Source organism: Hermetia illucens, chromosome 2 (assembly GCF_905115235.1).
Source record: "Hermetia illucens chromosome 2, iHerIll2.2.curated.20191125, whole genome shotgun sequence".
Classification (NCBI taxonomy): domain Eukaryota; kingdom Metazoa; phylum Arthropoda; class Insecta; order Diptera; family Stratiomyidae; genus Hermetia; species Hermetia illucens.
The window spans coordinates 65,173,920-65,188,359 of NC_051850.1; the positions used below are offsets into that span (position 1 = coordinate 65,173,920).

Below are 14,440 nucleotides of genomic sequence, written 5' to 3' on the forward strand. Positions count from 1 at the left end.
TATTGCCCTTATAGACTTTCCGGGTGGGATCATCTTCATCCATACGGATTAAGTGACCCGCCCACCGTAACCTATTGAGCCGGATTTTATCCACAACCTGACGGTCATGGTATCGCTCATAGATTTCGTCATTGTGTAGGCTACGGAATCGTCCATCCTCATGTAGGGGGCCAAAAATTCTTCGGAGGATTCTTCTCTCGAACGCGGCCAAGAGTTCGCAATTTTTCTTGCTAAGAACCCAAGTTTCCGAGGAATACATGAGGACTGGCAAGATCATAGTCTTGTACAGTAAGAGCTTTGACCCTATGGTGAGACGTTTCGAGCGGAACAGTCTTTGTAAGCTGAAATAGGCTCTGTTGGCTGACAACAACCGTGCGGGGATTTCATCATCGTAGTTGTTATCGGTTGTGATTTTCGACCCTAGATAGGAGAAGTTGTCAACGGTCTCAAAGTTGTATTCTCCTATCCTAATTCTTCCTGTTTGACCAATGCGGTTTGATGTTGTTGGTTGGTTCGTCTTCGAATCTGACGTTGCCACCATATATTTTGTCTTGCCTTCATTGATGTGCAGCCCAAGATCTCGCGCCGCCTGCTCGATCTGGATGAAGGCAGTTTGTACGTCACCGTAAGCCGTTAGTCGTCTTATATTGACTCTTCTTATGGGCTTGTAATATTGTACCGTGGCTATTCCATGACGATGCGATGGCTAAATTGATAGTCCGTCGTGTTAATCTTTCTTCTTGTCTCTCTCCCATCGACGTATATCTTGTATATCATTAAGTGTACTGAAGCAGTTTCATTCAAAACAAAATGAAACAAAAAATTGTAATAAAAATGGAGAAACTGTGCAGCTGCTATGTATTCCACAGTGGAATGACAGTTTCGTGTTTGGAGTTGTCAATAGGAAAGGAGATGGGGAGATTTTTGCAGAGAGTCAAAGGAAAATCCGACTGCAAAGGTTAATAGGAAGCATACAACAAATTACTAAACAACTTGAAAGAGACAATAGAAGTAAAAGAAGCTTTTTGAAATAACTATGCGAGGATACCAATATAAATCATTGGGTAGAACATAAGGGGTATTAATGAGAAAGTTGCAAATGACTTGCCCACTTCTCCTCAAAGAAACTGTTAAAACTTGGTGCCCTCCCCAACAGAATAGCAAAACAATCTGTAGTTCGAAACAGCACCTACCTATTCGTGAATGTTTCAAAACGTATCTAAAAGAAGAGATACTTGTCTTCTGGTTGAAAAAACTGAAGTTGGTGTTGGTCCTAAACTCGATAAGCTACTCCAGACTTAGTATCATCGTTCAAGCCGCTGTTGAATTCAATGGCGAAGATGATGCAGCGCGTCATTTAGTCACAGATAGACTTCCACCCACCACCAAAAATAGTAGTGGCCTGTCGGATTGCAATTATGGGTTTCTCTGCGCCCACTCTAATATGCATGCGATAAGCATGTTAATGAACTCAGTCAAATTGAATTATGACGACTTCTGTGACATTTTGTCATTGGATGTCAAAAAAGCATTTAATTCTACCAAGTGCAGTCAAATTAAAGGGGTACTGTCTGAAATGTGTTTTACTAGTATTCAAAAACTTTAGCCGCGAGTTTTTTTTCAAGAGGACCTCTCGTATACGTTAGGCGGGACGACCACAAGATATATCGCCACAATGAGGGTACAACAGAGTTGGCACTATCTAATGGAATAATTATGGATGAAAACTTCTTCAAGGCCTGATTGCAAATAAAATGTAATAGAAATGGATCAGAATTTAATAGTCTGCATGAATAGTATATAAATAGAAGAAAGCAGCCATTTCTTCTCAAAGGAACAAACCATAATTTCTAAAATTACATCTAGTAATTTTAAGCGAATTTTCGGGAAATATGCCTAACTTTAATTTACTACTGGGTATAGGTTACTTTCTTTTTTCACAAATTTTTAGGGTTGTCAATTTACCTATTTGTCAAAGGTAAAACCCTAATACTTATCTTTTGTCCTAGAAAAATTGAAATAAGCAATGGTAGGGATGTTGAGAATCCAAATTATTCACTCTAGTACATCGGTAAACCCTTGTAAAAAGCACGGAACACAAAATCTTGGAAATTCCTATTGAACCGACTACAAAAGCTACCAAACCCTATTTCTAACTCGAAGTTCTTTTATAATCAAAAATTGCAAACAGAGAAGGATGAACGCGCTTAAAATGGATCACGTGTGCCAAACTAAAGCTGTCTGTATCCTGTTTCAATATAAAGCTGCCACTACCGCGGTGCACGAAATGCACTAGACTGGAACCGATTTCTTGCAGATCTTGCATCCAGAAAACCACATGTTTGGAGTAAGTTCTCCAGTCAGTGGAAAAATGAAACCTATTGTTATCGGCACATAAACGAACGACAAACGAACGGCTATGCCCTCTGCGGTAATAAGGCACATTTCGAGACTGCAGGGTCAGAGAAGGGTACATTCTACGAGGCAGTGGAATGAATTCTCGAGGCTTCAGGTGTCAGTAGCTTACTTGGAAAGTATAGACGGTTCTCAGCAATTCCGTTTCCGATTGGCCTCTACACGTACTAGATTTTTTTCAAACGTTACCAGAAATTTGATTCACATCAGCTATATTTGTACACACTCGTAAATGTGAAAGAATTATGACGAATTTTCATAGGATTTTTAAAAAACCCACTGCCTGAGTAACAGGAGTGTTTCCTAGAATTTGAAACTTCACCTCTCGGGTAGGCTGCGGCAGAGGATTACTTATTCCACATGGCTTGAGAATATCTAAAAGATAATTGCCGCCAATTATTTGTTGGAAATAATGAACAGGGAATTTGGAACTCTCGATTATTGTCCAAGCAATCTAAACATTTCCTCTTCGTTCAACTTGAATGGTGCAAAGATCTCAGAAACCTTCATTCCAAACATAAAAAAAATATGTATGTTCATTATCAACCCACTTACTATCTGGACAAATCTTGATGGTAGCGGACCTTAATTCTACGTCATTACTTAGGATTCCGATCTAATGATAAAGTCGGTTCTAAGCTGCTGAAGAGAATTGATTAATGCCTTATGGAATGTAGAGAAATTTTGTATTTTTTTATATAATTTATTTTTTAATTTTTAAGGTAAAAAAATGAATACATTCACAAGAAATTTAGTTCTTCATTTACTTTGGATTAGAAATTTGGTGATTTATATTTGTAGCCATCAGCCCCAAAAGAATGAGCTGGAGAAGCATCGCCAAAGGCACCGCTGCCTTGCCCGGCAAAAGGAGCGAGGTATTGATTGGATGGTCTGGAGGCACCACCAGCGCCTCCGAATTGGGAACTATGTTGTCCACCAAAGTGCGATTGTTGGCTACCTCCGAATTTTCCCTGATGTGGGGCCAAATATTGGTTTGAAGGCTTTTGTCCAAAGCTACCTGCAGATCCTCCAAATTGGCCAGCTCCAGAAGCACCTCCAAAATGTCCGCTACCTGAACCGCCAAACTGACCGCCTGCCTGTGGGGCTAGGTATTGATTTGAAGGACGTTGATGTCCGAATGATTGAGAACCCGCTCCTGCTCCTGCTCCATGTCCCCCAAATTGTCCGGCTCCGGCGTGGCCATGGCCACCAAATTGTCCTGAGCCCGAATGAGATGCGCCGCCATGCCCTTGATGAGGCGCAAGATATTCGCGGCTAGGCCCTCTGGATGGACCCAATGGGCCTCCTTGAGCACCACCTTGGAATGGAGGAAGATATTCCTTCTTTGGTCCTGTCAAGTGGGAGACATCGGCAGCAACGGCAGTAGCCAAAAGTGCAATTACGAATGCTTTCTGTAAAAGACAAGAAGGCTCAAATTCATTTACATAGGGTGTAAAAGTTATTCACTTACCATTTTAGCTGAATGCTTCAAGATAGCTGAAATTGTTAGTAGAAGTCGGGTAGTTGACCGAATGATGATTGCTAAGAAAATTTGACGGTATTTATGCAATTCGAGTGAAGTTAGCAGATAGCTCTCCTCCACTATCATGCACCTTCAATATGCATCATCAACGTTCACTATGACCCTTCAGACAATGCTGCTTCCCCCAGAATTTAAACATTAGCCTAATTGTTAGATGCCTACTTAAAAAATCCGTATTTGTTCATGGATGCTGATGCCCAAAGTTATCTTCACATTTTATGAACAATTGGCTTGAACTTTATATTCTTTTAGAGCGTTGCGTGCAGGGCTGAAATAAGTCCGTTAGGATCGAAAACCGACCTGATACTCCCTGTCAATATTACCATGAAAGCACATTTTCTCAATAATTTTAGTATCTTTATCTATGATATCGACTTGGCAACGTTATCATAAAACAAAAGCCACGTTGGTCATGTACTCTTAACCAATAGTTGCTAGATAAAATCGAATATTACCTGGCAAATGTAAAAATTGAAAGACGATACTATCATCCCATCAGAACCCCTGAATACTTCACATACAAAAGCAAATCAGAAGTGAGGCAAAAATAATGGTAGCAAATCCATTTTCGCATGCGATGATAGTTTCATTAAAAGTTCGACTTGATGGCCAAGGCCGGACACCTTAATGAGCGCCAAGCGCCCACTGCTACTCACTCACCGAGTAATGTAATTTGCGGATTACAATGCTTTTGCAAATAATTCTTCAATTATTGTTGTAAACAATCCAGCGATTGCAGATGGAACTTGCCGGCACGAGAGCAGTTATTAAATTAATTTCCTCGTCTTTTATTAGACTAGACAAAAGGCGTAACTGAAGCAATTATTTCAGAATGTTAGCTAAAAAGTTTTAATGTAGTCAAGGTCCGTTTTTTTAATGGCCGATTGAGATTATAGATAAGCCATCAGCCATTGTTCATCCGGGACTGACTCTTCCCCAGCGCTTCAACGGGCCAGCGGGTGTTCCACATTCCAGTCGAAAATTCTTGCGTCTATAAATACTCCCTGCTTCGTCGGAGGTCGAACTATTAATTTACCAGCACTCAGCTTTAAGGTATGAAACTATCCCAGAATGACATTCTACATAGCCAAATTATCTAATTTACAACCATTGGGACTACGTGAATCTTTCCGTAAAATGAGAATGCATGCTCAAAAATGATCAAGCGACGAAGAGGGTCAGAGCAGCAGATATCAGATTTCAAAGAACACCCACAGACTTAACTGTCTACTGTTGGTAACTGCATCGTTGCCGGACGAATTTTCGAAAGAAATCCAAGGAACGGACACCATCTAATGAATTCAGACAAACCTAAAGTATAGTAAGGTGCAAAAAAGTACTCTGACCCCAAGTCTCCACGAAAAAATGTTTGCAATAGACAAAGCCCAGAAAATATTTTACAACCTTTGTAGGTTTTGCACGTTATTTATGCTTTTGAATCTTGAATGGGAGTGAAGAAGAATAGCAACGGTCACACAACCACACCGGAGGTTACCTTTTGTAAGAATTATAAGACGTATCGCAGCTGGATACCTATGCTTAGGCAGACTTGCTATAAACCACATGCTTAGCAAAAGCCATCTGCCATTTGCATAATTAAAATGAATGAATTCCGTGAATAATTTCACAGGCATATAGCGTGAATTAACCTGAACAAAATAGTTTTATACTGGACCCGAAATCAAACAAATTACAAATTATTCTGTAACATTGATTGAGCGTCACATTTTCCATTGAATATTTATTAAGGTGGATGAAACTATTTTCAAATTATTCTTTAGGAATTCCGAAGACTCCTTAATCCTGTTCCTACGCTAACAACATTTAGAAATGATAATTTAAGCACAATGGGGTTGCTCTCTTAACTTTAGGGTGATTACTACCTTTAACCTGTATCCGCTTCCTATAGGAAGGACTTAGCCTGCCAAAAGTCAAATTTCAAAAGCGGTCGTAGATATGCAACAAGTCGGATGACCTACTTTACGCTTAAAACTAGAGAAAGGAAAAGAGTCCACGGATCCAAGCTGTAGGGCGTTGTAGGACCGGAATAGCCTCGGGATCGGAGAGTGGAAGTAAATCTTGAGCTCCGCGAAGGGTACATAAAAAATATCCGCACTACGTGTGTTATGAGACGTGGTGATGCGGAAAGTAATATCCGAGTCGGTGGAGCAGTCCATCAGACAATTACAGAGTTTAAAAAGAGTACACATATCAAGGAAGATCCGGCATTGCCGTACGGAGGGGAGATTGAGGGTGCGGAGTCGTAACGGATAATTAACCCGTGGAAGGTTCTTTTTGTAAAAGAGGGTCCGGGTGAATCCGCGTTGTACAACTTCAACAGCGCGGCAGTCACGAATGCGGAAGGGGGACCAGACTACACAGCAATATTCAAGGATGTTTCTGATAAGGGAATAGAAGAGTGTTAAGGAGGGCTGAATTGAGGTAAAATCGGAGGAGGAACGTAATATAGTGTCCGGGTAGCTGAGTGGTTAGAGCACTAGGCTACCGTACGGAAGGTCGCGGTTCAAATCTCACTGGTGACAGTGGAATTTGTATCGTGATTTGACGTCGGATACCAGTCGACTCAGCTGTGAATGAGTACCTGAGTAAAATCAGGGTAATAATCTCGGGCGAGCGCAATGCTGACCACATTGCCTCCTACAGTCTACTGTAGTGTACCGTTACGGTCTTGAATGAAGTGCTCTAACACACTTCAAGGCCTAGATCCAATATGGATTGTTGCGCCAACGATTATTATTATTATTATAACGTAATATAAAACCAGACATTTGGAAGCTCTATTGATGATGTCAACGAAGTGGGAATTGAAACGAGGTTTGTCGTCGAATATTACACCCAGGTCTTTGAAGGAGGCCAGTAGCGAAAGGGCTTGTCCATTGAGAAAATATCAAAAGAATGTGGGGAAGGGTTTAAGCGAATAGCACATCCAGTGGCATTTGTTGACATTCAGTGTTAGCTTGTTCACCGAACACCAATGGACTAAATTATCAAAACTGGACTATAAGGGAGCACAGTCCAGACGAGACGAAGCACAGGCAAACAATTTAAGGTCATCTGCGGAAAGCGAATATGGGCAGGTGAGGATGGAGGCGAGGCCATTGATAAAAAACAGGAAGAGTAGCGGCCCAGGTAGAGAGCCTTGGGGAACACCAGAGGAAGGAGAGAAGGAACGAGATGAGTAAGCTTGAAAAAAAACTTTTGCAGGAACGTTATGACAGGTAGGAGGAAAGCCAGAGGATGACTGAGAGAAGGAAGTCTAGTAATGAAAGTTTAGAGAGGAGAATGTTATGGCCAATGATATCAAAGCCTTTGGAGAAATCGGTACAAGTAGCATGTACCTCCTGTCGTGAATTAAAGCATTTAGCAACAAAGTCGGTAAAGACCAGAAGATTTGAAGCCGCAGATCTATGTTTCACGAAACCATGCTGCTCTTTGACAATGAGGTGAACGAAATGCGCGGTCAACCAGCCGTTGATGTATCTTTCCAGGATTTTGGTGCAAGAGAAAAGAAGAGAAATGGGGCGGTAGTTCACAGCAAGAGAAGGGTCTCCGCTCTTGAGGATAAGGATGATAAGGTCTTCTTTCCAGAGATGGGGAAAGTTGCATTCATCTAGACTTTTGTTGTAGATATAATCAGGAGGAGGGAAATGTGTTTTCTACAATTAAGAAAGAAGGGGTTAGGGAGCGCATTGAGGCCAGGTCCGACGTTGGGGTCAAAATTACCAATGAGGAACTCACCCAAGGAAGGCATAAGGAGAGGAATGGCCAGAGATTCGGAGCAATCTGCAGTTTTGATAAGTGTAGGAGGTGGAGGGCTCGAGGGGAAAACACTGAAGAGAATTAGGTGCAGAGAAGGTCGCAAGATTGTTGTGGGGAGTTGGCAGTGGAGTCAGCGAATCTGGTAGAAGAAGGGAGAGATTGAGTGGGTTTATGAGAATTACGCGCGTGGGACCAAAAGGGTTTAGCGTTACCGCGGCCTAGCTCGGCTTCGACGCTCAATAAGTACCTTTTAGGCGCTTTTCTAACCATTTACTTCACAGTAGAGCGTATAGCCCTAAAGTGAGCTAGGTCCGCGTCATTCTTAGAAGCCCGAAAGTTCTTCTGCAGTGTATGTTTCAGGCGAATGTTGATCAGAATTTCCGTTGAGAACCAAGTTGGGTGCGAACGTAAGCAAGGAGGAGAAGAAGGGACATTACAGGAGAGGAGACCAGACAGGATATTATAAAAGGTGTTTAGAGCTTGATCACACGATGAGTTGCTTAATATATGTACCCAGTTGAAAGATGCTAAAGATGGGTTCAGACCGTCAAAATTTGCTTTGCGGAAGTTGAACTTAGTACATTTACGCTTGGTTTTGAGTTTTGAACGAGGGAGCTCCGCTTCAAATTCAACCGCGGGGTGGTGAGCGTCAGTTTTGACATATGGGGATGTGCAAGGAAATAAGGAGAGGTGACGCGCGGGGAGGTTAGAAAGGAAGAGATAGAGATTGCGACCCAAGAAGTTTTTAGTCGTTTTGAAATTCAGGGAACAGTAAGTGTTCATAAAGGAAAAAGGTAGAAGGGAAGAATGGGAGAGGTTGTTTGAAGGAATTGGAAGGCTAGGATTAGGCCATGGGGAGGTTAAAATCTCCGGAAAGGAAGAAAGGGAGGGAAGGGAATCTGACATTAAGGAGTTCAGACAAACTGTCAAATAATTCTTCATAAAGGTGAGAAGGGCAAGCACAGGGGACATATACACAAGATACAATGAACGGGGAAAAGTTGGGCGAGGAGACAAGAAGAGCAACACAATCAATAGGAGAGGCAGAGGAGAGAAGACGAGTTCAGCGGGTAGTGTATCGTTTATTACAATTAGGTCCCCACTGCCGATGGACTTACGAGATGCATCCCGGTTCTTGACACGGCGGAAAGTGGAGTACCCTTCGGGGAGCTCGGAGTTTAATATGGCATACAGATGGCATGGTGTTGCTGAGCTAGAACCCGATATTCAATTTGATGTGGTACTAACAATTTGTCTCCTGGGGGATAGTAATTTGACGTGGAAGGGACAACTTTCACCTACTATAATTTTATTAATAACCGTAGGCCTCTTTGATGATCCCTAATACAGTCTATTTTGCTCCAAAATTTTGCGGATCTAGGATGAACTGAACTTTTCCAGATTTTTCGGTTGGATAGCATGGTTTTTTAGCATGGCTCATTCAAGTAATTGATCCTTTCGGACCCCAACAGACTGGCCTTTGTAATCAGTATTAATGTGTTCTTGTTAATGCGTTTTCCTGTTAGTCGGTACAGTTGTTGCTGAGAAAAATGCGTGTGGCAGATGCACGGACAGATAGACCTGTGCGGAAGGCAAGATCTCCCATCAGGTGCATCCCTTGGTGGGGATAAAATAATGCTCCGCGGATAAGTACCGGAGATGTCGGAGCACCTAGTGCTTGACCCATTTAGGGAAAGCTCGATGATCCCGCTACTTTCCCCGAAGTCAACGCTGGTGAAGGAAGTAAATCAAGGAAGCTCCCGGAAGGCTAATAAATATGAAAGTGACCAGTGGGAAAAGCAAGTACTGCTAGCAAAATATGGAACAATCATAAAAATAATAGAGTTGCCCGAATTCTTAAAGGACAAACACAACGTGCACCGGGCCATTAAAAACATAGGCAGAGCCTGTCTACTGTTCAATAATGCCAAGGACAAAAAAATGCCTCGAAGAAAGCAAGCGTCACTCAGCAACGCAAGTGACTCCCCTTTAAATCCAAAGGTGGTAAGAGGGTGCGAACGATTCTGTTGGATACCCGCAGGATGCAAACGGGCAAAAAGGCCTCCCACCGACAAAGGAGAAGACAAACAAAGTGACCAAAATCGTGGAAACAGCGGCCCCGATAAAACAATCAGGAAAGCATAGACTAAGGTTACGGCCTGAATTGATTATCATCACAAAAACAAAGTAATGTGACATACGCCGATATCCTCAGGAAGGTTGAATCCGATTCAGGAATACAGCGGGTGATTTCAAAGCGTGGGCTATGGATTGGGGCAGTCGAACTGTGAATACCGAAGCCTGTATCCTGCTCGAGGCTTCCGCAAAGCTAGACTTGGTGTTTGCAAATACGAGAAATGTGTTTACATTTCCTTGGACAGGGTCGGTCTGACATACGTGAGTACCACATTGGTGAGGAACATTATACTGATAGCAACTACCAGAAAATGTTCCCTCAGATCAAATGTGGACCATTCGGCGGAAATGATTTGACGCACAATAAGAGTATGCAACACTACCATGCCGAAGCGTGAGTTATCGCAAAAAGGTGTTGGAACTATCGGTGGAATGAAGAGATCGCGAACTTACGCGGGAAAGCTTCAAGGCGCTTTGCTCGTAGGCAGACCCAAACCTCTTGGGAACAGCGTACTTGGCGGTTATGAAAAAGATGAGAGTGCAAACACCACAACTGACCTGGGCGCATCTTCTGCTCGATATGGTGATGGCTGTCTTACCACCAGAAAACGTAAACACGCATTGGGTGTCTACATGGTACCTGAGGAGGAATTTACAGAGATTTGTCAGAGAATCGGTGATATTAAAGCTCCCGGTTTGGATGCTGTTTCCAACAGAGTTTTTAAACTCGAAGGGAAGACCAGACCCGAGCATATTTGAAACTTACAAGGCAGAAAGAGTTTTTCCCACTCGGTGGGAAACTAGAGAGAGACTAGTTTTGCTCACGAAGCCAAATAAGTAACCTGGGCTCCCATCATCATTCTGCTCGATTTGCCTTATCGACCCGGTACGAAAGATGCTCGAAAGGGTCATCTCCCTATCATAGAATATATAGATGGACTATCGGAGCGACAGCTTAGATTTCGGCAATCCAATCAACGTTCGGCGTGGTACCAGCTGTAAAGATGTTGAAGTGAACGCTAACACAACGGTTATCGCCATAAAAGCGTGGTTGGAGATGGTTCAGCTTAACTTTGCGGAACAAAATACGGGGGCGGTCCTGATTACGAACCAATGGGAAAAAGATTACGATTAGTATTCGTGTTGGCGGCCACATCATTTCTTCGAGGCCGCTTATCAAATATCTAGGGGTGATGATTGACACTAAAATCAATTTTAAAGGGACACCTCGACTACGACTGAGAGAAAGCGGCAAATATCAGTGCGCGTTTGATGCCTTACATTGGAGGCCAAAGATACAGTCGCAGATTTCTTGTAGCCTGTGTTATTCTGGGAAAAATCCCGATGAATATTCTGGCAAGTGAGGCACGCTGTCTGTACGAGAAAAGGGGAATGAATACACTTGAAAAGGATACAGAATACCGATAAGCGGCAAGGCGAGAGTCGCTGGAAAAGTGGCAACAACCGTGGGATGACTCGCAGAGGGGTCGCTGGACCCACAGTTTGATTACCCGTATTGAGGAGTACACTCAGCGACGACACAGCGAGATTAACCAATACCTGACCCCCCCTGTCCTGCTAGGGCATAATGGTTACAGGAAATATCTGCACCAGTTCAGCTTGGATGATTCTCCCTTTCGCCCTGAATGTCATTGCACACCTGAGGACCCAGAGGAGACTGTCCACGATTTTGCTCAGAGAGGAAGAGGCTGGAAAACTATCTGGAAATCAGCATAAGCCCGTAGAATATCGTCGTTTCAGAAAAATTTTAATAAAAATTGCAGAGATAAAGAACAATCTGAGTAACAATAATTCCCCATAGTTAGTTGAAGTAGTTGAAAATTGACCCTCTTAGAAAGTACACGTTTTGCTGTCAGCGCTCTCAATGTGAATATTAAAACAAAGTGAAATTTTGAGTTGTCCACCTGATATTTTAAAGTGAGAAGAATCAATGTCTCTTGACATATTTAAATAATGTTTAGCGTTTTTTCATACTATTCCAAGAACTTCATGGCCGCTTTATAAAAAAAAATCATTTAATTTTTATATTCAGGAGATATTTTGTTGTATTACCGCCTCCGTTTATGGAGTGTTCGTTATTGTTAAGTAGAAATTGCCTGCGGTTGATAAAGTTATAGGCTTTTTGTGGATAAGGTCACAAAAGAAAAAATAATCGAATTTAATTTGAAACACACTAAAGAGGGATTTTCTTTGTTTTAAGTATTCTCGTAGATAACTTTTGGACTACCAGTAAATAAACGAACGGGACCAGGCCAGCGTTTCCAATCACATAAAGATTCTTGCGAGAGGATAAAAAGAAGGACAACAGAAGAAATTTGTTCTTTTCATTTCTGAACTTTGGGTATTAACCCAAACAAAGACTGGGAGGAAGTTGCTCTCCTTTCGGTCCGGTCCGACACTAAATCCCTAAAAAGAGAAAAAAATCGGTTTTTAGTTAGTGAGAGTTAACCGCTGCTTAACCAATACTGCAGGGGCGAGAAAAAGATTGTAGTGATTTTTTGTCCTCTGGGATCCGTCAGGTTAACAGTCCAAACAGGACCTAATACGAAGTACACAAACAGGACTGATGAAAGGCACTTGACCGATGTTGCCAGAAACACTCTATCAGGGCTAAAAATTGTCAAATAGAAATCATAAGGGCCAAAGTTGTTATTGAGCTGGTAACATTTAAATTGAAAAAATTAATCCACGCGATGAGGCATTTTTGTGTTTTTTAGTTGTTATCGTAATTGGTGATGATGACTAGGATGCATTATAAGTTTTAGTGTACAAAAAGATGAGTTGTGGGAAAAACAGAATGCATTGTAGAATTGAGGGTGGTTGACATCCGGGAAACCAAGATTCAGTATTCATTCGGGTAAAATAAAAGGTTGTCTGTATCCTCCATCGAAAAGCCCCCAGCCAGACCAGAAAGAAGGTAGCTTGACGCACGAACCCAAGAGTCTGCCCGGTAGTTATCGTATCGTTAGGGAAAAATGATCCTTTCACACGTGATATCGCCAAAAATTCATCCTCACATTCTCTATAGGAGTGCTCCACAATTGTCTTCAGAACATCTACAGGGGAGGGTTCGATCAACTTACGGCGCTAGAGCCCAGATCTCTACGGGCCTCTACGCGTGCAAGTCCATATAATGGGTGTCCCGTGCAGCGGCCATCAAAGAACTTTTGAAGACTTAATAAGCCGGGAAACCGGAAGCTGGACGCTTCAGGTATGAAAGGTTTTGAGTATGGTTTATATAAAAATATTTGAATGGACATTTATCCCATTAGAACATAACATGTAATATATGCATATATTATGTGAGAATACTCACTTTCACGTGATACATTCAAAATCTTGGCTTTGTACAGAAGCACTTCGACCTATTATAAATTTGCTAGTAATAGCGCGATTTCCACCAAACTTGGATCATGCTATTTGTCATAGCCTATATTGCTACAAATTTTTTTGGTGCTAGGATGAACTTAAGGGAGGGTTTAGTAGCCAAATACTAAAAATTATAATAATATCCTATTATTAACCTTATTTGAATAGATACCGGTATGGAGGGTAATTCCGGATCCCAGACATAATATAGTGACAGCTTCCTGTTTTTTTTTCAGATTTTTCGGTTTGGTAGTTTCTGAGAATGGGTCCGCGAAAGAAATGATCACTTTCGGCTTCCGCACTCCCGACTTTTCCAATTAGGACCAGCGTCGGAAAGTACTAATCGAGACCTTTCATTTGATACCCCACATAACTATATTTGATGAAAAAAATTGGCATCCCCTCCCCCTTTGCATATACGGAAAACCCCCCCCCCCTCTCCTCCAGTAAGTTCGGCCTAGAATGATGAAGTTTATTGTATGCGTGAGCATTCACAGTTCCCACTTTTGCACTAAATTTGGTGTCAATCGCTACAACGGTTTCTGAGTTGTGTAAGACAGACAGACCGATTTTGATAAGATTTTGTTTTACACAAAACTTTAAACAAGTTGAAAAACCCTAAGCTCGCGCTTCGGGTATAAAGGTTTTGTGTTCATCTTATCTAAGAAATTTCAACGCACATTTTTCTATCCGTATACAGCTACAAAACTACAAGCCATACGTACATATTACAGCCGTAGATGTTACGCTCACCCTAAACAAACAAACTGCCTATTTTCGAAAACTGTACACATACATACACGTATATAAATTGATAGTACCCATATTTCCGATTTACTTCTTATATTTATCTGAATTAGACACTACCCGCAAAGTCCATTAGCACGCATATGCCATATACCTACATACATACATGTCTCGTTGGAATAATTGATATTTATATACAAATGACTAAAAAACTAAAACAAAATAATTCTTTTCCACCCAATTCATACGAACTTACTTCGTTGTGGGATTGACGAATTGATATGTGATGATGACGTCATGCAGGTTGTAGAGTGCACGAAATTCACAAAAAATTGTAAAGTTTTACCCCCTATAACTTCGTTAATAATAGTTTGATTTTCTTCAAACTTGACCGAATTGTGCATTATGTCCTTCATTATACGCATGCAA

At 41.7% G+C, this 14,440-nt stretch overlaps 1 protein-coding gene across 1 annotated transcript; it reads right to left on the reverse strand.

Annotated features, from left to right (window-relative positions):
- Positions 1 to 3,148: 3,148 nt before the first annotated feature.
- On the reverse strand, positions 3,149 to 4,039 carry LOC119649151 (pro-resilin-like). Its single transcript, XM_038051161.1, has 2 exons — positions 3,887 to 4,039; positions 3,149 to 3,827 (listed from the first exon to the last, which is right to left on the reverse strand). Exons 1-2 carry the CDS (start codon positions 4,022 to 4,024, stop codon positions 3,189 to 3,191), a joined length of 777 nt encoding a protein of 258 aa, XP_037907089.1. The 5' UTR covers positions 4,025 to 4,039; the 3' UTR covers positions 3,149 to 3,188.
- Positions 4,040 to 14,440: the final 10,401 nt, after the last annotated feature.